This window comes from Centropristis striata, chromosome 4 (assembly GCF_030273125.1).
Source record: "Centropristis striata isolate RG_2023a ecotype Rhode Island chromosome 4, C.striata_1.0, whole genome shotgun sequence".
Classification (NCBI taxonomy): domain Eukaryota; kingdom Metazoa; phylum Chordata; class Actinopteri; order Perciformes; family Serranidae; genus Centropristis; species Centropristis striata.
In genome coordinates, this window is record NC_081520.1 from 11,567,684 (window position 1) to 11,591,468 (window position 23,785).

The 23,785-nt window shown below is 41.4% G+C and overlaps 1 protein-coding gene across 1 annotated transcript in view; it reads left to right on the plus strand.

Moving 5' to 3' along the window:
- The window catches only part of nxn (nucleoredoxin), a 62,355-nt gene extending 40,018 nt beyond the window's left edge, over positions 1–22,337 (plus strand). Inside the window, exons 2-8 of the mRNA XM_059331956.1 lie at positions 6,481–6,598; positions 9,582–9,715; positions 12,343–12,443; positions 12,589–12,695; positions 14,118–14,297; positions 14,810–14,934; positions 21,233–22,337. Coding sequence (XP_059187939.1) covers positions 6,481–6,598; positions 9,582–9,715; positions 12,343–12,443; positions 12,589–12,695; positions 14,118–14,297; positions 14,810–14,934; positions 21,233–21,415 — 948 coding nt within the window. The 3' untranslated portion in view covers positions 21,416–22,337. The remainder of the gene's footprint in view (positions 1–6,480; positions 6,599–9,581; positions 9,716–12,342; positions 12,444–12,588; positions 12,696–14,117; positions 14,298–14,809; positions 14,935–21,232) is intronic.
- Positions 22,338–23,785: the final 1,448 nt, after the last annotated feature.

Genomic DNA, 23,785 nt, shown 5'->3' on the forward strand with positions numbered 1-23,785 from the left:
ATGTGGTGGTTTATGTAATGCAAAACGACACACTCGTGCAAAATGAGATGAAGCATATTGAGAGCGAGGTCATCAATCTAGCAGGGAGAAAGGGCAGTGACTGTGCAGCTGTCACAGGGGTTAAGATGTGTATTTCACCACTGGGGGAGCCGCCGCGGTGAAATCTCTTGACCGGGTAAAGCGATAGTCGGGGTCAGAGCGGCACAGATGGAAGCGTGAAGTAACACACACTAGCCTGCACCGTGTTGGCTGAAGTATGGCTAAGAGGTGGGTGGGAAGGGCTCCCTTTGTAGCCATGAAGAGCAGCAACAGGGTTTTGAAGTGGATACAGGCAGTTACTGAGAGCCTCAGGAGCAGATTGAGCAGAGGCGGGGTGCAGCGTGGAGGAATGTAAAGTCAATGCTGGCTGGCTGCAGGGGCCCAGCCAAAAGGGAGTAGCAGCGGTGTAGTGAGGAGATGTGGGGAGCTAGTATTGAGCGAGCAGACAGGAGACGTTTGTTTCTCATCTGTCTTCAGCCTTAGACTGAGACGAGAATGCAAAATGTTTTAGATTTTAACCTGAAAGCTAGCTGACACATGATGAATGAGCTGTTGCTGCTGTGCACCAACATGTTGGTTTGAATCCATTTGCAGATTAAGTTGTCCCTGTTGCACAGGAGATGGCTTGACTTTTTTAAAGAAGTGTCTGCCAAGAGGCAAACCAAGAGTTCAGTCTAGCCTGCTCTCCCCAACAATACTACAGTAAATCTTTACGGTCAGGGATCACACCGCCTGCAGGCACTCTCAATAAAAAAAAGTCCCAGTAAGAGACAATTGCTTTTGTTGAACATGTCTAGTCGGGGGTGGTCAGTCCATCAGACAGACAAGCTTCCATCTCCTAACAAATAGCTTTACACACTAACAGCCAAGATCTATTGGAAGAAGCCTTTGATCACCTGACTTATCACCTTCTTCCGCATTGTACACATTTTATTTTGAAAAGCTCTCTTTTGAATATTTTAAATCAAATCAAACTGGAACATGATTTCCTCTTTGTCCCTAATGTGGAACATGTTTTAACCAATCTGGGCTGTAAACTGTGCCAGTAAATTCCTCTTGACATGGATGAAAAGATTATATGGGGAAAATTTTTAGGTAATAAATTCCTGTGTAGGTTTAATTAAATTCCACAAATGTACCATGTGCAGTTATGAATTCTGAATACTGTAGGATGTTTATCTGGATAAAATGGGATGGATAACGTGAACATTTAGTTTAAGCCTCCCCCTTTTTTTCAAGATGAGAATTGGATTATCGCCATTTGTCCCTTGTATAATACTCAAAGATAAAGGACAGGGCTGCTATCATCATCCCAGCAGGATGCCGCTCATGTCCTCTGTTGCAAAGGGCTGACTCCCTTTGTAGTGGCTCTGTTGTAATGAAGCGGCGATGGGAGAGTCTGGCAGACGCCTCAGGCCTAACCGGTCCACTGAAAGCAGATCTGTGAGGAGATAGGGCCCGGACAATGATAGGTGAATTGGGCACGTTGAGTGATGAAATTTCTTCCACTCTAGTTCTCTCAACAGAGCGACACGCACACCACACCAGAGCCCCTGCAGAGAGCCGCTGGTTTCTGAATGAGGCCGAATTTCACTGCAGGCTGGAATTGGTTTGAAAATGAACTGGGTCAAAACTGAAGCAGATGTGTACGGATTTAAAAGGTCCAGCCCTCAAATCTGTGGGGGGTTCTCCATGTAAGCTAACTGCCTTTTGAAAGAGCAGAATGTTGCCATAAAGTGCAACAGTGCAAAGAGGCGTGAAAGCGATCGCCACGCATGACATTCAAAATGGAAACGTGGACGTCTCTAGTGGGGCTTTGTCTCTAGCTGGGCTTTGTTCCCCTCCATTTTTTCCTTGCTCACTGTACAGGTACAGGTAGGACATTAATGCAGGCATTGATCCCACCCAACCCCCCCCCAAAGAAATGTTGCTACATCCAAAAAGAATCAGCATTTTCTTTGATCAGTGGGGCGATAAGATTTTCAACCTTGGCCCGTCCATGCACACTGATCTACTGGCCCCATAGTGGGCTGATTTGCTCTTCTTGTGGATATGGATCCGCAGCCATGCGTGATCCAATTAGCATGATGAGCACTGGGCATAGTGTGAGGCTAATGTCTGCATGTCCAAGAGACTTAATGGATTGTTAGTATGGATTTGCAGCTCTCCCTGGAGTCTTAACAGTTGGTGGGCTCTCTACAGGGGTTATTGGCATCCTTAAACCTGTGTGTAACTATATACCCATGCCTCCTGCTCAGCTATATAGTTACACACTCTGTTGATATTGATAATGAATTGAGGCGCCCTTAGAGAACGTCGGGAATGGAAATCTTGTTGCAGTGAATACAGTCTGCAAGCAGTTTGCATGTGAATTGGCTGCTGACTGCTCTGTTGGACAGAATTGTTTGTATTTCTCCAACAGAAATCTTTAATACATGAGTAAAGAAAACAGCTTGGGCTGCAAATAACTGTTATTTCCATGATTTGTTAATCAGCTGAATATTTTCACAATTAGTGTTTTTTGTCTAGAAATGACAGAAAATAATGAAAGTTACAGTTTCTCTTTGTCCAAGGTGACTTCTTCAAGTGTTTTGTTTTGTGTGACCAGCAATCAAAAACTCTAATATAATCAGTTCACAATCATATCATAATCATCATTTTTTTTAATGTATCCTCATGGACTTATTTGTTTGGTTTCTTACAAAATCTGTATGATATCCTACAAAATAATGGTTGCTATTTTAAAATGTTTTAACAGGTGACAATTGCTGTGTTTAACACGTTGGTAACATTGTGACATATTACTTTGATAGTTTTGGCACCATTGCTACTTGTTTAAGGGTAGGGAAAGATAACAGGGTTAGCCTTAAAATACCTCAATCCATCCAGAACTACTGGACGCAGTTACCTCCCTACTCTTGAACACAAAATAGACGTTATAAACGGTTCCAATGGGACACAAACACTGACAAAAACTGCCATCTGTACAACTGACACAATTTTTATACATTTTGTAGGCATAACTACAAACTGTTTATGAGGACAATTCATCAATTTGAAAGGAATAGTTTGACATTTTAGTATGCATGCTCATTCACTGTTTTTTCCAGCTGTCTGTACGGTAAATATGAAGCTGCCACCTGTTAGCTTAGCTTAGCATAAAGACTGAAAACCGGGGGGAAAGCTAGCCTGGCTCTGTGCAAAGGTAACAATTTGCATAGCAGCATATCTAAAGCTCACTGATGAACACATTACAACTTGTTTGATTAAAGTGTATATTATGTATATCTCCAAATAAACTATTTATTTAATCTTCTTCGCTCTTCATACAGCAGCACATAAGAAAACACTTAAATCAAATGAGTCTCATTACAGAAGAATAGAGCCAGACAATAACCTTAACATGACTTCTACAAGGCAGAAGCTGTTTCTCAAGCCAAGGGAAGAGGGCAGATTTGACAGTATGATTAATTTTGTTTCTTTGTATCATGTCCCATTCTGTATTTATTGTCTCGGCTATAATAGAAAGCCTGCGGCTCTGGACAATGAAACAGTGTTTTGGGGAAATGGATCGCTGTGGCATGTGATCCTCATGGTTTCTATTCACGCACGAGGAGGATTTTGTTATTGCGAGAGCTATTGTCCTCTGTGTTTTTTGGAGAAGGATTTTGGATGTACAAGCACAATGACAACTCAACACTTTAGCTGTGACAAGTGTGAGTTTCCCCCTTTCTCCACCCCACTCAAGCACGATGAATTCACGTCTTTCAAGGTGCTGAAATCCATTTGACGTTCGTTTGTGACAGACTCCCTGACATGTAGCTTTTGTAGTTACAAGGTCAGTCACACATACCTCTCCACGCCCTGAAATCATAACAGCCCTTTCATTCTAAAGGCAGATCTAAACCCTCGAAGGATTTAGCATCCAGGGCTACTCTGATCTGCAGCCAAATCACCAAGCAGACGAGATTCAAGGATGCAGTAAATTAGTGGCAAGACAAAGAGGAGGAATTGGTTCTGCCTCTGAGGTTGCTACACAAATCTCTCAGCTGTTCTCTTGATGCTGCAATATGAGAGCAGTGAAATTACTTAGAACGCCTTTAGATTTGATGTACATCCTCCTTGACTCTTGAAACTACGCTTTTTTTTTTTTTTTTTAATCTTCATATGATCTAAGAGCATGTACATTAACCTGTAGTGTGGTTTCCATTAGCAGCATTTTCATATTTTTTCTTAACCATATTACCTCCATGTGGATACCTCTTGGCCTTGACATGGAATACATTTTAGTGCAGAACCAATCACACCCTGTTATTTTCCTCTTGTGTCTCTCTAGCAATCTATCAGCTAAATCCGGCTCTCGATCTCACATCACCAGCCCTGGATGACAGCAGCAGGCGGCTCAGGGAAATGGCTGCAGTGTCGTGCACGTTAGCTCTCGGAGACAGTCACAGTTAATGCCCCTAAACCCCATCAATTTGTGAGCCGAGATTGAGTTTCCAGAGCAGCGTGGAGCGTGTGGTAAAACTGTTGACTGTGGCAGACGCTGGAGTTTGCTTTTGAGGGACTTCCAGACCAACATTGTCGGGAGGCTCCAGGTCGTCTTGTCCGTGGGACGGAGCGTCTGACCTGCTGTCAGAAAGGGCCTGTGGTTGACCTCTGGCGAGTGTGTGACAACATGTGCAAAGAGGAGACGCACAATATGAGTAAAACATTCACTGTGCAAGCTCTCCTCTCTCTTATTCAGTCTGCACATCACAGTCTTTGTGCTCGGCTGCCGCAGTGAAGTCACCGTTTTCACAGAAAGTGCAACAAAAGAGGTTTTTTGTCAACCTGTAACCGAACTCCGGGCTTACTTCACTGAGCCTCCAGACAGCGCAAATCATAATATTATATGGGTACTTTACTGTTTGGCTGAGTACCGCAGGTGATAAATTGACTGGTGTGGTGCTAAATGCGTTTATTTGCCAAAGATTAAATCACTTTTTGAATATAAGTCCCTGCAAAGTCATTTAAAGGCATTTTGAAGTAATAAAAAGAGACTAGAATATGAAGGATATAACTTAAATAAAAGAGGGTTTAACAACCACTAAGGCTGAGCATTATGACGACATATATCTGCAAAACTATATTTTAATTGTTATATCATTTATATCATGACGTGTTTATATATAAGATTTACTACTTTCTTATTTTTTTTTTAATTGCTGTTTTACAATATAATAATCAGTTTATGATGCACTTGAAGCTGTTTAATGCTTAATTTTGATATTTTACATTTTCCTGTTGTATACTAGGCCTATATTTATTCATTTTCTCATTTCTGTAGTGAAATTCTTAATAAAATGAAAAACTACTCAATACATTTTATTTCTCAAGTACATAATACTCACACCAGTACACAAAAACAGGCTTTTATCATGTTGTTGTTTCATATAGACTATTTATTTACTGAATTACCAGGAAACATGCTATATTGTGATATATATTATCTTGCTATGAAATTACCTAAATCGGGTTAGAGGATTTTGGCTATAACTCCTTACTAGTGACACTTTATTCTTCTGGAGACTGAAGGAGATGGATATGATTCTCACTTTCCTTCTAAACTTTCTGATCTGGTATGTGCAATTCATGTGAGGAATCCCCCTTTTCTTCTTCTGCACTTGCTGAAGCAGCAACATCGCACAGTGCTGATTGCCACTCTTTACAAGACTCGGCTATTTTCTATTCACAGCGTAGGACTCTTTCCTCTGATATGGAAAGTGAGTCTCAGATATGCGAAATGCTTGATCTGCTCTTTGATGTTAAGGACTACACTGATCGCCGGCCTCTATAAATATCGTCAGTTCTTGCACAGATTTCTGGCTATAAAGGATCTTTTCTGACTTTATGAGGCCGTATTCATATCAACTCATTTATTATGATTAACTTTAAGGCCAGTGGACGCTCATAAATGCCTACGGAAGCTTGAGTCGTCTATTCAAGAAGCTCCAATAATTCACAGTGCTCAACACTTAAGAGGGATTCAGGAATTTTCTTCTTTGCTGCACTGCAAAATAGTGCTTTTTTCAGCTGCTTTTTATTCTTATTCATGACACAGCAGGGACGGCATGAGTGCTTCTCACCCTCTGCTAATTCACCTCAGGGCTGACTGCACTCCTGGATTTTTTTTTTATTCTACCTCCTACCTCGTCTCCTGAGTCTCTTTTAAACAGCAGAGAGGTTGTTTGTCCTATAAAATACATATGGCACTCGGTTGACATTAGTTTAGTTTATACTGCAGTATTTCAAGTGAACGTTCTGCACTGTGTTGCTGCACTGAAAACACAATTTCAGACCAGGTTTTTCCAGCTCTGAAAATGAAATAAATAGCAGCGTTAATGCCTTTCCATCAACGTTATTTTTCCAACCCCTCCTCTCATCTTTTTCTCTCCGCAGATGAAGTTGTGGAACAAGTACAAAGTCACCAGTATCCCGTCTCTGGTGTTTGTGGACGCAACTACGGGGAAGGTGGTGTGTCGAAATGGTCTACTCGTGGTCAGAGATGACCCCAAAGGTGAGATCGGCATCCACACACACACACATGCACACACTTTTGGTATATTATTAGTGAACACATCCCCATGATTTATTTTTATCTCCTGACCTCAAGCTCTGACCTTAATCCTCTTTACTTACTGGTTAACCTCAACCCCAACCACCGACCCTGAAAATATCTCTGTTAAATGAGGTAATAGGAAGACATTTAAGGGTCAAAAGGACAGAACAACATAGATCAGTTCCTCACACACTTTGTCAAACCTGTGTCACCCTGAATTCCTGGTGGGTAGCATTCTGCAGTCTCTGTGGGCTGTGGCTAACAGACAGGATACCACTTCTCCTTGAATAATCCGCACCATCAAGACAGCAAGACACCCAACTTCACTCATTCTGGGTTCACATTTGTCTGTCAACTCTACACCTGTCCCCTATAAAACTACAGAAGGTAGGGAAATCCCCCCGAGGCAAGGGTGCATGAACTTAAAAGTGCATTTTGACTTTCGTTGAAAACTTTTGGCATTTCCGCTCCACCTGTTTTTAATGTACTTTTTTAATTTGTACATTAAAAGAAGAAGAGGAAAAGGCACTTAATGTTACAGTGCTGGGAGTCACACTAAAATAACAACAATTGGAGCAATAATAACAAAACAAAACTTTGCAACAGTGCAAGTTCAATGCACAATATATATTTTTGAACCTGGTGACAGAAAACAGTTAAAACACTGAATTAAGCAGCTTCACGTTAGAAATCTGTGTTTCTTCGATGTTCAGTGGCAAAAGGATCTCTTAAAAAGGCTGAGAGCTGAGCTGCTGCTAACTTTTGCTCAGCTTATTTCTCTGAAAACTTAAAAATCCAGACGTCAGATGAATAAAATCCTTCATCAAGGTTACAACAACAGAGTTCTACAAAGTGTATTGTAAAAAAAAAAAGTGTCTTAAAACTGAATCGAAAAGTACATTTATTTACATTTTTTGGCTGACAACCACACTGTGATGCTTGCACAAAGCGGGAATGATGATTACTGATTTCTCTGGGTTTATCTAGGATAATATAAGTTTGCAACTAAACTAAATATATAACAGAGGTCCAGTCGTTTTGAGACATTTTAATGCAGAAAAGTTTCATATTCTTTTAAGATACTTTGTCCCTAGATCCCTTGTGGGATAAACTTCAGAAATATATGTAAAGTAAAGCAAGTTGTAAAGGATTCCCACCTGCATACACACAGACACAACACTCACACTGTGATGATGTTTACTAAATGCCTGCCCAGTGTTCCCTGTGGAGATACTGCAGCGCCACATCATTCAGCTTTTGGCTAAAACATTTTGCAATAACTTTCCCCCCCTCGCTTGTGTTGATGCTGCCGTAATTATGGTGCTGCATGAATATTATAGCGTGTCCATGTCTCACTCCCTCATCTGCAAACCCTATAATTTCTACACTTTGAAGTGGAGACGGAGAATTAACAAGAGTGAACTTGCATTCCTTTCCCTGCACAGAGGACGTCCTTTGTAGCTGTGAAGATCTCAATATTTTAAAACGTTGCCTGCGAGGTCAGTGTGAAAGAAAGTGCCATTAGTCATGTGAGAAGGGAGAATAGCGTCTCTATGGCAGCGCAGCGGTGAAGCCGAATGGATTTCACATGAGGATTGTGACAGATTTTGCTGCCTGGTTTATTAAAGCCAGCCCAAGCCTGCAGAATTATCCATGATTCATTAACTGTTCTCCCAAAGTAGATGTGTCTGGAGAACAGATTAATCTCTGGACTCTGGAGCAAATTTTTCAAACAATGCTTCCCACTTGACAGGCTCACATTTTTTGTACATTTTAATGTATTTTCATGTTTATATTATTTGGCTGAGAGCAGATCCTGATGTGACAAATCAATTCAGCTTTGGTTAGGAAGAGGAGCTAAAAGTTTGCTGCACATCGAGACTGGGAGGGGCGGGTGAACGATTCAGGGCCCTCTGCTTTTCACTCTCCATGAAAGGCCTGACTTGAGTGGCGGCAGACTAGCCTGCAGCGCAAAGATGGAGTGCACTTTTACAATCAGGACAACAATAAAAAGCCGTGTCAGTGCGGTGCAGACGTGTCATTTCTGCTTAATGAAGCCCTCGACAGCCGCGCTGGTATAAAGAACCCATTATAAACCAGCCATACAGGGTTTTATTTATGATTACCTCCCTTTTTAATTCGGCTGTACCAAATGCATCTCTAGAGCTTGACGGTAACAATGAAGACACCTTGAAAAGGAAATGAAAAGTGTGAAGGAGAGCAGGAGGGAAGTATTTCTGGCAACCTTCATTTGCTCGAGAGGCTTGGCTTTCAGTCGCCATTCAAACCATATTCTGTGTCTGGTGTGTATTTCCAGTTGCAGGTGTGACTGAAAAATGAAGACATGACAAGCACACGTGACTTTTTGTTATCAGCCATGACACTGACAGAAAGTGTTTGATTAAAATCTTCAATAATTAGTTGATTGATTGAATAGTCAGTTGAAATGTGTCACTGTCAAATGAAAGTTATCTATCTCTAGTCATTTTGGGTCTTTTTTTAACAATTAAAAGACACAATTATCGGGTTATAGCTTCTCAAACATGAATATTTTCTGGTTTCCTTTGTCTACTGTGACTGGATGCTTAATACCCTTTGGACTTTTGGTTTCCAGTATTTGAGTGAAAACAACGAGAAACGGATCAGGTGATTTCGATTAAAATGATCATGATATGAAGTGACCATTATCAGGATAGGAGATTTTTGCCATATTACCCAGGCCTGATGCTAAACTAAGATGGGAATTGTGATAAACATTCTTCATGCTAATCATCAGCATGTTGTCATTGTGAGCATGTTAGCATTTATCTTAAAGCACTGCTGTGTTGATGTACAGCTTCACAGAGCAGCTAGCATAGCATAGTCTTGTCTTCTAATCTTTTTTTTTTTCTGATTCTTTTTCCCCCCCATTTCCCCCTTCATTCCCCCTACCCTCTCACAGGCCTGGAGTTCCCCTGGGGGCCGAAGCCATTTGCGGAGGTGGTGGCAGGGCCCCTGCTCCGGAACAACAGGCAGACAACAGACAGCAGCTCTCTGGAGGGACACTACGTGGGAGTGTACTTCTCAGCACACTGGGTGAGTACAGGGAGCGGAGAAAGGGGACAAAGAGGACCCTGATTTTCACTTTTCTCTCCTCCGAACTCGAACATTGGTGAGAAGAAAGGGCATCGCCAGCAGAGTGGAGCAGGAAGAGACTCGGGACAGATAAGAGAGAGGAGCAGGAGGGTGGAGGCGACTCCATTGTGTTTGTGTATTTACACTAACAGTGGTTGGCTACCCCTGTCAGTCCTTTCATCGCCACCTCTGGACCTTTTTTAAAGCCACCATTAGTCACCACACCCCACTGACATCATCACCATTGTCTCTCTCTCTCTGCCGGACCCGCTGATAGCCAGTGAAGGTCATGACTCAGTGATGCATGAAAGGCGTTATATCATCACCAGTACAGTGTTCCTGATGAGATGCAGTGCAGGCTGCAGTCAGCACAGCAGCTGCCAGAGCCGCAGCCTCAGAGACCGGCTCTTCAGAACGCTGACGCCTGAAGGCTGGCTCGAGCCCCAGACCCATACAAAATTGAAAAGGACAAGTCACAAAAGCCATTACAGGGGTTTATTTGCGGTGTTTTTTACCCCACATTCCCCCTGGTTACTCGTGTAAATCTATACGCTATTAAAGTAATTTTTACAAACATGAAATGCCAGCACCTGGCCTTGGCATCTTCTTACACAGAAGTTTTTTTTTCCCCCCTTCTTTAATGTTCCAGGGACGTGAAATGGCCCGTGGCAGAGAAACATGACCTATATTTCACTGTGCATTTGCTCTTCCCGCCTGCAGTGTGAGGGAATGTTGCTTTTAACTCACTACAATAAAACTTAAGCTCAAAGTTCAGTCGCAAACATCGGCAAAGAAAAGCCCACATAAGACGGCTTTATGATGCTTTAGCACTGACACCACATTGTACTATAATGAGTAGAGAAGACAATACACAGTGTTTACTTCTTTGAGCAACAGAGGAGGAAGTGAATTAATGAGCAGTGAATTGATTGAGGCTTTGTGCCTCACACTCTGACTCCCACAGTCCCTTTGTGTCGGTATGATGAGCCTTCATCGATCAATGAAAGTGCTTGACATACTGTATCCACTTAAGTTGGATAATGGTAATGAAATATTGTCTGCTCTTACTCAACACATTGGAATAGATGATATACTTTACTACATGTTTAACTACACTGTACACTTTACTATAAACTTACACTATTTGTTTTCACATACATATAAACATAAATATAAGTGATAAAAAATATATGATATGTACACATAGTCCTTCACAAACCCACTTACACCTACATATCTTTGCATCTATGCGACTTCAAAATAAAAGCCTGTGCAGGAAACGTAACAAAGCTTGTACGAAAACTTTTCCTAAAGATTTTAAGCCAAAAAGGATTATATAAATTGCTAGAAGGGCATTAGGAGAGTGCAACCACTATATATGCAATATGCTATGTATTTAAACAACTATTCTACTTATTGCCAAATTCAAAGCCTCATCCTCTCAGCTGTGCATTTATTATGTACTTCTAAACTGGAAATATTTCACATATCTCACATACTTTGTGAAAACTTCATCATCATGCACATAGGTACAAAAAATAAAAGTATAGATTGAAATAACACCAGGATCATGGCAGCTTGTAAACAAAAACAGTTATTAAAATGTATGAAAATGAAAAAGTTCTCCCATGAAAGTTCCCCAGGTGCTACAGAGTGACTGCTTATGTATAAGGTTTGAGGAGCTAACCATGTTGGCTACCTCAGAGGATTACTGGTACGCATGAATATGGAGTTATTGTATTTCTACAGTATTATATGTTTTGTCATGATTAAAAATGACCATCGACTGGATTTCAATATGTATGGGATTTATTCCACCAGGGCCATGCCCTGTCTTGTGGTGTTTGTGTGATTCACTCTGTGATTCACATCTGCTTCAAAACCAAATGGGTTCTTCTTTGGCCCATGCAACACCCTTCTCATTCAAGTTTCCAGAAAACTGTGCCAGTAGTTTTTCCATAATCCTGCTGACAAACAAACCAAACCGAAAACATAACCTCCTGAATGTATAATATAATAAACTCTGTAATAAATGCTCAGATGTACGTCACTTTGGATAAAAGTGTCTGCTAAAGGAAATTGTAACATTGTTTAAGACATTACAACTGAAGCATTTTTGATAATAATGTAATAAACTGCTAACATGCCAATGCAATGCTTATTAGCTGTGATGCTGCATTTCACACCAGAAAAATGGTTGTGTATTGTATGAAATCTATTGTTGTTTTTCTGAAACATTTATTCCAACGTCTTTCTTTTCAGAAGGCAAACTTCAAAGATGTGCTTATAAAATGTTACCCACAAGAACATGAACTGCTTAACTTACCCTGTTGGATGTAAATAGACCCTGATGTCATCTTAATGCCAGCCATGCCACCACTCCCCCTGCCTTCATAGACACACACACACAGAAAAACAAACACTTTCTCAGACTGGAGTATTGCAGCAGGATTAACGGTTTAAGAAGTCTAGAAAGAAAAAAGCTGGATACAAAACAAAGGACAATTACTATTTTGTGGAAAGGTGTTTAGAAATACCCAAAGTAATGGAAGCTGTTCTCTTTTTTCCCCTCTTTCTCTTTCCATTAGTGCCCGCCATGCCGCAGTTTGACCCGGGTCTTGGTTGAAACATATCGAACCGTCAAAGAGTCGGGCCAGAAGTTTGAGATCGTGTTCGTCAGCGCTGACAGGTAAGATTCATCGAGCCAGAACGCAGACAAGATCATATTTATTGACATCTGTCTCTGTCCTTCAAGGACACATATAATCAGTCCTCTCTTTCAGCTGTTAATTGAAACCTCCAAATCACCATCTGTTTGGCACTCTCCCCTCCAGGTCAGAGGAGTCCTTTAAGCAGTACTTCAGCGAGATGCCGTGGTTGGCGGTGCCATATTCAGACGAGGCTCGGCGGTCACGACTCAACAGACTATATGGAATACAAGGTACTTTTTTCTGTAGAAGCCCTATTCCACCCATACATAGGTTGTTGTTTCTTTTTAAACTGCGTTTTCCTCCATTCTCAAAAAATCCCGTCCACAGAGTCACAGTTTTTAAAAACATATCTGTCAAATAAAAATACAAAAACACAATTGAAGACCAGTCAAGAGCATGCCAAATTACAGTTAAGTGACCGTATCCCTAAAGCCAGATAGTCCAGTGTTATACCCCAATATCACACTTCATCAGAACTCTTTTTATCATGATGGAAACCCTATTTGTTGCGTACCCATCTCCTGACCAATGGGCTATCCCGCCCTAAACCGTCTGTACACATGTAAAGTACAAATCGGGTTTTCAGTATGGATCAGGCACCATGACAAAACAGTTGCACTTTGTTTAGGTTTAGGCACAAAGACTTCTTTGTTAGGTTTAGGATTAAAATAAATACGTTATACTGGAGCTTATCTCGGGCCGTGTCATGTTGTAAAGTGGGCATGTCATTTAGCTCATGAGACTTCCTTCCTTCTCTCGAGAGTTTCCTGAAAATCTTTACCCTGTAACAATTTTTTATAAAGGTCTGTGATCTGAAATGCAGTTGGTATTCATCAATCAAAGCATTTGGACAAAAAAAGCCAAAAATCTAGTTTCAAAAATACCTGTGTTTGTGTGGAAAAAGCCTAAATGTTGCTTCAGATCTTCAAGTTGAGAGGAGAGAGTGTGTATTTATTTTCCTGCCGAGCTTTGTTACGTCACGCACTGAAACACTGGCACAATGGCTGACCGCTCTCTGTGCTGGGCAGGCAAACAGCAACACAGACTGCCCCGCAGCCTGAGGAATGTGGGCCGCTTATCAAGTTTACGGTCTTGTTCGCTGCGGAAGTGCTGCCCCTCTGCCTCTCTGCCTCGCTCTTATATTCCTGTGTGTGTCCAGACTGTGGATGAAGTTAGCAAGAGCAGGCTCTCTGCCTCTCCTGCAAAGTATTTGAGGAATGCATGGAAGACGAGTCAACACTGCCCCCCCCTCCCGCATTGCAAACTCATGCAGTTCAGGATGGCCCCCGCCTCTGTTGACTTCAGTCCACATGCGCAGGCAGGAACACAGTTACGTACACTGTTCGCTCCCGGATGGTGTCTGTTTCTGATAAGGCTGTTAATAAGGCGAGGAGATTGTAATCTGAAGGATGGTTGGAGCCAATGACATATGGGAAAAAAAGGTGGGCACATCACGAATGAAAGCAAGCAGACAGAGATCCAAAGAGAGGCAAAAACTGATCAAAAAAACAGTTCACACAACAAAGAAAATCTCAGTGGGAGAGGAAGTGCTGCGTCATGCAGCCATAATTCCTGGAAATGCCCCATCCACCTCCCAGACTCATGCCATTTCCTGCCCTCCTCACCTTCACCTCCTCTTCCTCCCTCACCAGGTATTCCCACGCTGATTGTGCTGGACGCAGAGGGTCACATGATCACGCGACAGGGCCGCGTGGAGGTGCTGAACGACCCGGAGTGCCGGCTCTTTCCCTGGCACCCTCGGCCCGTGCTGGAGCTCAGCGAGTCCAACGCCGTGCAGCTCCACGAGGGGCCCTGCCTCGTCCTGTTTGTGGGTGAGTAGACGTGCATTTATGATGCAGCCTCCACATGGGCTCTGCCTGGAGCTGCTTCTGCGTGAATGGAGTGGCATTTATGTGGAGCATATTGAATGTCAGACTCTGTGGAAAATTCTTGCAACGTTCAAAGGTCCAAAGGTCTGTGGGAAATGTCTTCGTATTTATCAATCTATTTATATGCTAATACAGAAGGTGAAAAGAAGCATAATGAGTTACTTGGACATAAACGTAGGACAGTTACTGTTTTTTTTGTCTAAATGCCAAAGTTGGACAGTGGTGACCCTCAAAATTTAAGACCACCCTGGTGTCTCTTGTGGTCAAGCTGGATTACAAAACAAGACAAAGACCGTCTGTACACTTTCTTTTATGTCCTCACTCATCTGTCCTCCAGTCGTCTCTCCTTCCTTTGCTTCACATTTCACTCATCTGTGCATTTTTTCCTCTCCCGGGTGGCTTTTTCTTTCTTTTTTTTTTTTTAACTTTCTGTCTCTCTCTTCTGGTTTGTTTAGACGCTGAGGAGGAAGGTGAACTGGAGCCAGCAAAGGAGCTGATTCAGCCAATAGCAGAGAAGCTTATGGCCAAGTACAAAGCCAAGGATGAGGAGATGCCGCTGCTGTTCTTTGTGGCTGGAGAGGTGAGATAAGCCACTCGAGACAGTAATATGCCATTTCACGCAAACCTGCACACCTGAAGTTTGGTTTATTCTTATGTGATATACAGTAACTCATTTGCAAGCATTTGTTGTGCTGCTGTTGGCAATGTGCTTTAGTTATGGCATACAGTATACAGCCTGAGTTTTGAGGTCGATGCTCAAATTGATACTTAAAGGTTTTTTTAAAAACTGATATTGATTTATTGCTCAAGATTACGTTTTTCTTTCCATTAAAACGTAATGTAAACAAAAAATTCTGATGAGGATCCCTTTTTATTAATTCATTTAGTTTTTGGAAGAGTTCTAACTAAAAGACATGCAAAAACAAGGACATAGGGATGTGCAATATGGCCAAAATGTGAGAAAGTTAATGTAAATCCAAGATTCTCTCTCTTTAAGCTCCATTTTTGTTTCCACCAACTCCTGAGAAAACATCTGACTCTTACACTACTAAAAGTTAGATGATAATTTTTCGGTTTAATAATCAGTTTGCCCAACAAGTGACCCCTTTTATAATGCATCATTAAAGGATCCATTGTTGATGTGAAAATAAAGATTATGGCCAGATTCATTTTGTTACTATTGTGAGTGAGACACTTAGAAGATAGGAGACATTCCCACTCCCTGGTTTGTATCTGCACCAACACCTTGGCCATTGTTGAAATAACAGCATTAGAGCCCTTCTCTGAGTCTCTTGACACTTACTCCTATCCATGACCCAGAATTCAACTGGGTGCCTTTATCAGGATAGGTGGAATCAGAGCGTGCCAGCAGACTTTCTCTACTCGTCCAAATAATCCTTCCATCTCCTATTTTATCTGTTCCCCCGCGTGGGACGGCCCCCGAAGTTTTGATAACTGTTGTTATCTCATGTTGTTCTGTCTCGACCTTTGCAGAGCTGTTTGAGTTAGCAGCAGCGGCAGACATAATTACCAGATTAGCCGCCTCTCCCCAGTTCCCCTGCTCTCTGCCCTCCAGCTCCCCTTCCTCCCAGTTCTCTCTGCCCGGCAGTCTGGGAGGACATCGCGGGTTTCTCGTGTCACACACCGAGGGCAGGCTCAGGTTTCGAGGCCGAGGGGCTCGCACATGTGCCGACTGTCTGACCCTGTGTGCCTCTGTCCAAGGCCGCTCATCAGCCTTGAAACAACACTGACATACGTAGACAGAAGAAGAAAAGCTTCTAGAAAGATGAGAGTTGACATGATGATGGCCGCGGTCTGAGCCAATGTTTGTTTGACCTAACACAAAGACACATTGTTGCACTGGAGCTTGAAGTGATTCAGTTTTCTTTGTTTCCCCTGTGGCGCACATGCTAAGGCAGATATTTTTACATCCACGCAGCGCAGGTATAATTTCCTGGCTTGAGCTCAACCGACTATGAAATCACCAGGTTTCACTTCCAGATCGGATTCACGGTCAGATATCACTTCCCGTTTGTGGCTTTCGGAGAGTGGAGCTTCCAGGCTCTGGGCTCAGACTCCTGCACCTTGGCCAGTGTTAGTCCTAGTAGTCGCACGCTCCTTGCCAGGCCAGCTGCTGGGTTTTCTGTGTCCATGAGACAGCAGTATGCTGGCAGTCTCTCAGGGGGGGAGGCCAGGCTGAGCAGAATGACACAGGATCTTCTTACGCTACTGAAAAAACCATACGGCACAGAGTAGTATACTGGTTTTATGAACCCTGAATGAAAGATCTTTTGTTCTTTCATTTCTGCTGTGTACTGGCTGCTGCATGCAAAATGAACTCTAGTGGTATTATCCAGTCACATAAGAATTTATCAGATTTTTGTGGCAAGCAGCAGCGACTGTTGCCTGATCCCTCTCGTCAACTTTCCCATGCTTTATGTTGTGTGTAAAGCTTAATAAATATTTCATTTTTAGCATGGCTTGCAATGGCCATATGCCACACAATGTTAGGCTCCAGATAGATTATCCCGATTTTCAAGGTTTAATTCTTTTGTCTTACATCTTAGTAGTTTTTGTTTGAATGTGTGCACACTCAGTCCCTCTTCCATACGGTTTGTCTTTCGAACACTTGAGTTCAAACTGAAATATCTTAACAACTGTTAGATGAATGCCATGATATTTTCTACGGACACAAATTGTCCCCAGAGGATGACTCCCAGTGTGTGTGGCGATCCCTTGACTTTTCCTCTGCTGCCACCTTGAGGTACACATTGTAGTTTTGAGTAAAATATCGCTTTAACATTTTGTGCACACATTCATGGTGCCCAGTGGATGAATCAGAATCAGAATTGCTGTATTGATCCCTTGAGAGAGATTTGATTAACATCTCCATGAACTTAACATTTAGAGCTAAAACATTTAGACAATTGACTCTATAAATGAATGAATCATCAACAATTTTGATGATAAACTGGTCTCTTTTTGCAAGCAGAAATTTGACATTTACACGCTCCTTTTCAATTGTTTTTTGGCATACATTACTTTAATTTGAATATTTTTGGTTGCAAAATATTTGGACTGATGTTTTATAAGCCAAATAATTAATCATATATTCTAGAAATAATCTGCAAATTATTCAGTAATGAAAATAATTATCATTTGCAGCTATATTTACATTTGTGGTTGTGTGAAAAATATTTGAACAGCTTTTTAATTAATCAGAATGTAATGTGTCACAGACATTTATGCACTCAGGGTGAGTTGTAATAACTTGCTGTAACGTGTGATCTAGCGCCATCATCAGGTCAAAAATGAATAATACTTTATGCTAGCGTGACATTGCATGACTTTAAGTATTGTTAAATTATAAACCCACTGAATGTTTCTTGTTTCTTTTCTCAAAAGGAAAAAAATAACATAAAACTTGCATTTACTGTAAGCTGGCTTTATTGCTAAAGCTCTATAAATCTGACATTTTATTCCATTTAGTATTAGGATATATTAGGAATGCTGTTTTTTTTATGAGGGTCACAAAGAGTATGTGCTTTTATATGTTTATTCCCTCTTAGGCTGAAGGTTTTGTACCTCATGCAACTCCAGAGATGTTTGTCAGTTGTTTATCCCACATTTGTTTTCGCTTTCATTAATATAAACTGATGAGCAACTGCTGTTGAGAATATCCCAAATTTCACAATCATGACTTTTCCTCAAGACTCACAGTCCTGGCCAGTGAGACGCACGCAGCCCCGGCTCGGAGGCCAGTGGGGAGGTTTTGTTCATCATTATCAGTTCAGGCCTTATCAGATGGTCGTTGTCTGTGAAATGCCACAGTGCATCAGTAATCAGAATAAGCCTGACACGGCCCAGCAGGTTCCACACACGGTAAACACACGCTGAGCCTTATCACAGCTGTGAGTGCGGGCTGCAGCAGAGAGGCCCTTTGTCTTTTTTGTTCTGAGCTGAGCTGCAGAGGGCGGAGGGGGGCTCTGGAATGGCTGCACCTCACGAGAAGCAGTTTACACAAGCAGAGAAGCCACACAAAAGAAGATGCATGACTTCCTACGAAGGCGATGCACAGATTACATCTTCTCATATCGGCGAGGCTGGAAAGGCCACAGTGACAGATGTGGAATTCCTCTTTTTGTGGCTTCTTTACACTGTGCGCCCAGATGATGTATAATCTACACTGAGCATGGCTGCAGGGGAACATGCAAGGCAAAGCTTCTGTATGTAGCATGAGAGTTAAGCAGTATTTCATTTGTAACAACATTGTCTTTAGTGACAGCTTACATCTGTGAGTATTAAGTGGTCAATGTTTGGTGATTTGCAGCGTAATAAAAGCGGCTCCCTTCAGAGGAAGTTAGCTGCCTACGACAAAAATACCACACTGCAGCTCATCTGTTCCATCTGTTAGCAGTTTTGCAGAGAACAGGTCACAGACTTCATCTTGGCATACTTATCCTTTTTAGGTAGTAGCACAGCCAAGCGATTCAATGAGAAGTCTGAGAGCTGATTGTGTGGTTTGATCCATTTAGCGAGAATAGCTGCAGATGTTCTGATAACATGGAAGACACAACAGAGATGCCTTAGAGGAGCGTATGCTTGAGCGTTATATGTAGAAGGAAATCCATCCAAAGTCACTTTATCTTTGACTTTGTTTTGACAAAACTCACATTGGCACATAAATCAGTAACAGTATTAACTTCAGAGGCGCTCCCTCTACAAGAAGCCCAGCTCTTTGTTGCAGTGCCACCCTCTGGCCCTTTCTTGTTAGTTCTGCATTTTCAACATAATCTTTTCCATATGAAACTGATCTTTAATCTTTGCGAGTCTCCCTCTGAGCCAGAAAGGCAAAGCTGAGGGGAAATCAGGTCATGCTGTCATGAGGAAAGGAGAAAGTCTCGAATGATAGTAGCTGTGCACATCTAACAAGTGAACTGTGTGACCTTACAAAGCATAACATGTGAAATCCATTTGACTTAGAGGAGATATGACTGGAATATGATGGATCTCTGTCGAGGCAGGAATGCCAATTCCAGAGGCACTCCCGCCTGGAACTAAGGCAGAATTACGAAAGGGTGTGATTTCTTATTCAGTCTCAATAATTAATGGCCCTTTTCAAGCTCGTTTGAAAGTTGCTGCCTGCCTGCCTGCTGGTGATTCATTCTGTTACCTGTGGCTACAGGGGCTGTAATCCTGACTTGTTAAAGGGTGAGAGGTGATATCAAGCCTCAGGCAGAAAGTGGGTGAAGCACTTTCAAAATAACTGCAAAGTCATAAAAGTGGAATGCCCTCCAAACCCAGCAGCGATCTATTTGTAACATATTCCTTCACAACTCTGCACTTCTCTCTCTGTCTCCTGCCCACGTGTGCCATTGAAACATTCTGTGATGAGATTTATATCTGATGTGAGTGAGCTTTTGAAAAAGGAGCGACGTTGTTGGACCCCCACCTGGTTCCTTCCTGTCTTTCCACGCAGCAGGATGTGTGACTAAGCACCATCTCTCTGCTCTCTCTGGGCATGCTGCCTGCAGGAAGACAGGAGAGAGAGTTTCATATTCTCTTTCAAGAATGGTGCATTAATAAAGATTGTGCCAAGGCAGTTCTGAATTTATGGGGTGATCTTAACATGGCATAGTTCAAGTGATGGGCGCTGTTCTAGTTACAGTAACAAGTCTGAACTGATGAGCAGCAGAGAAGTGTGTAATTGCAATGTCTTCTTTCCTGGAGCATACCAAGTGTTTAACTTGCATGTATGCCAAAGTAATTTAACTGCCATGTGAGCGTGGGCCAATGTATAAGCTCCCCCTTCTAGCAGCAAGTAGATTTAAATTGACTGTCCAGCCTTTTCCTATGTACCTCCAACCCCTTTAAACTAAGCTGTGTCTCCTTGGGACCCCTTGTCAGTTTGCATATGTCAGTGGTTTCAACCAAACCCAAGATTCTTCTTCTCAGATTGTTTTATGTGAATAATTTAAAGAGGCCTGAAGAGGTCAAGCTGGTTAATGATTTACAAGAAAGCAAGCCAATCTAAATGTTGTCCAGCGCACACCCAGACCCTCCCCACTCAAGTCTCACTCACAGCTGAATGAAGCACCCTGCATTAAGGCTTTGTAGGGTATAAATGCAGCTGCAAGTTTGGGTATAAACTTTGAGGCAGTCAGTTGAAAAAAGAAAGGAAATATTCAATTCCTGCAGACTGTCAGACTGTCTCTAGTGTTGCACTTTCTGTAAATTTTCATGATTTTTTTTTTTTATAAACTTGGAGTTCACAGTATGCAGGAATTATACAGGACATTTAAAAAAAATACATTAAAATAATTTGTCATTTTCTGGGGGTTTTTAAGAAAAAAAAATTCTTTATCATCTTCTCTGGGCACCTCATGAATTGATTCTGCTGTAGAGGGTATGATGTGATCGTAAAATAATATAAATGCTTTTTCATGCAAGAAAATTTTAGATTTTTATACATGATTCATTTTTTTTCACTGTGACTACTTTTAAAACATAGGACAGCCTATTTCTAAAGACTCATAATTTTAAAAAAACATGAACTGTATGAATAAATGAAAGCCAGGGGTTGCTTGGTGGGTCTGCACTCTCCCTTTTGAAACATACTATACACAGCATGATGGGAAACTATGAGGAAGGCTATGGAACCAGTAATATTTCAAGGGCAGAGCTATTTGTAGACATTTTTAAGTGATTTACTAATCTTGATGTAGATTTACTATATGTCCTGTGAGTAAAAAAATAAAAAATGATGACACTCCTACTCGTCTTTCCAAGAAACCTCAGAGGATCGTGTAATCACTCATGCATGTGAGGAATGTACAACTGTATCATCATCACCTAATCACTGTGTTTTCTCTCTACAGGATGACATGAGTGACTCCCTGCGGGACTACACTAACCTCCCAGAAGCAGCGCCTCTGCTCACCATCCTGGACATGTCTGCTCGAGCCAAGTATGTCCGTGACGTAGAGGAGATCACGCCGGCCGTAGTGGAGCAATTTGTCAACGACTTCCTGGCTGAAAAGCTCAAACCAGAGCCCGTCTAAAGAGGAAGTCCAAATATAATTGAGACATACTATATGGGACTCAACTCCATCATCGAACCCTGACCTGTTGCTACGCCCCTCACCCCCCCCTGCCTCCCACTATCTCTCCCACCTCCCCCCTGACTCTGTCAGACTGTTAGAGAGATGTCTCACTTTTTACTGACATTTTAACATTTTTTAGACATGTTCCTCTTTTCATGGAGTCCTCTCTTTCTCCTGTGGTGCCTTGCATTGACGATAGTCCCTACAGTAATATATATGAAGATTCTGTTGTCTTTTTTTTGGCCTCAAGAAAAGTATTTGTATTTTTTTTTTCACTCAATAGCATTTCTGAACTCTAGAGAAAACCAGAGAATTACCCAGTGGACCTACTTATTCAGCCAATTCTTTGCTTTCCATTTTGTCTGCGAGATCCTTGTTACTTTTCATTTCTGAATGATGTCGAAAGAATAAAATGCATTTTTACAGTTGTTATTCACACGTAGTGCAAATGTGCTAAACCTCAGTTGGATGTAGCCGTAAGCCTTTATGGCCCTATTTAAAGAAAAAAACAGGTGCACATACAGTAAAGATCACATTATACCTACTTGTAACAGACCAATGACTGATGTTTTCAAACCCCTGTGTCTTGTTGTGTGTGTTATGATGTGAGTGAAAGTCATCTCTTGCCAGTTGTTAATGGTGGTTTTCATCTCAAAGTCATTATGAGGATTTTCTGTGAAGGTCCCCTAATGAAAAGGCCAGGTTATTTCTGAAGGCACAGAAATGGCATTTGAAAAGTGTTGAATGTATAAATCCCTGTATTCTGTTACTTCAGTCATGACTTCTCCCACCTATTAAAAATTCACTGGCAAGCACAAAGTTTTGTTCCTCCTAAGTTCTATCAATAAAGTTAGCTCTTGGATATGTAAAATATACACAATGCAATGACTCACCAGTCCCTTTGTCAGGAAAACTCAATGCAAATGTTGCCTTTATTATGAGAAACGGTATGCAAATCATTTTTGTTGATGTGCAGACTGCAGGTGGGATGGTAGTGACTTCTTCACATTTGCATAGACAATGTGGCTGCAGATGTAAAGGATGGACATCAGTCGTTAACTTACTAAAATGAATATGCGTCCAGTGGATATTTCTATTTAAAGCTTTTAGGAATGTATGAAAATTATTAGGAGGGAGGGTGGAGACAGGGGGAGTTGTGCTTTTTCCTTTTTTTTTTTTTTTTAGAAAAGTTACTTTTTTCAAAGAGCAGGGGTGGGTTATTTAAAGTTTTTTTCACCCAGTATTCTCTCATTTTAGTCTTCCCTTGTGACATGTATTTTAATTATTTGCAGCTTTTCTTTGCCAACGTTAGGACACTTAAATATTTTGGTCTGCAGCTGATGATTGTATTGAAAAAGGAATTAGAAGATGCAACCTTGGGGTCTGAGAAATGGCATGTTTTGACAATTTTCTGTCATTTTACAGACAGTGATTAAAGGGATCGTTTGGATTATCCATAGTCAGTGAATTAACTAGAGTAGATAGTGGTCGGCATGCTCCCTGTTTGAAGAAGCAGGCAGTTCTGATACAGAAGCTAACAGTCGTTGGAAAAATATTCAGATCTATACCACACTGTGAAATTACTCCACTACAAGTAAAAGTCCTGCATCAAAAACTTAAAAAGTACTAAATTACCAGCATCAAAATGTGCTGAAAGTATCAAAAGTACTCATTATGCAGAATGGCTACACTCGGATTGTTATATACTGTACATTCCAAATATATTATTGGATTATTATTGATGCATTTATGAAGACAGTGTTTTGAAGGTAGGGCTCATAACTACTTAATATAGACCTACTGTTATGAGGTCTAATTAAAAAAAAATCTAATCACTAATGTATCATGTTTTTTATGTAGAACCTTGACCTGAAAACTAACTAAAGCTATAGGCTAAATGTGGTGGAGTTAAAAGGCTACACAAAATGTAAATACTCGAGTACCAATATCTCAAATGTGTACTTAAGTACAGTACTTCAGTACATGTACTTAGTTACATCCCACCACTGGAAGCTAAGCAATGTGGTGGTGAATCCCAACTACCTTTTAAAACCCCAAAGTCACAATAACACAGTTATCAAGGCAGCAGTAGACCAGCACGTTCTGTGTTCCGCAATGTAAAATAAATGTTTTTGTCTGGTTATTTTGAAGAGTCCATCAATTACCTGGTAGCAAGAGTAAAGCAGTGAAAATATTCCTGGAGTGTAAATTAAAATTGACACTGATTTTATTTTTATGTTGCAAAAAAAATGTTTTATCTTTGACGTTGCTTCTCCTGCCTGCTTCTGCAAACTGTGGACATGTTACCATCTACCATAGGATGAAAAA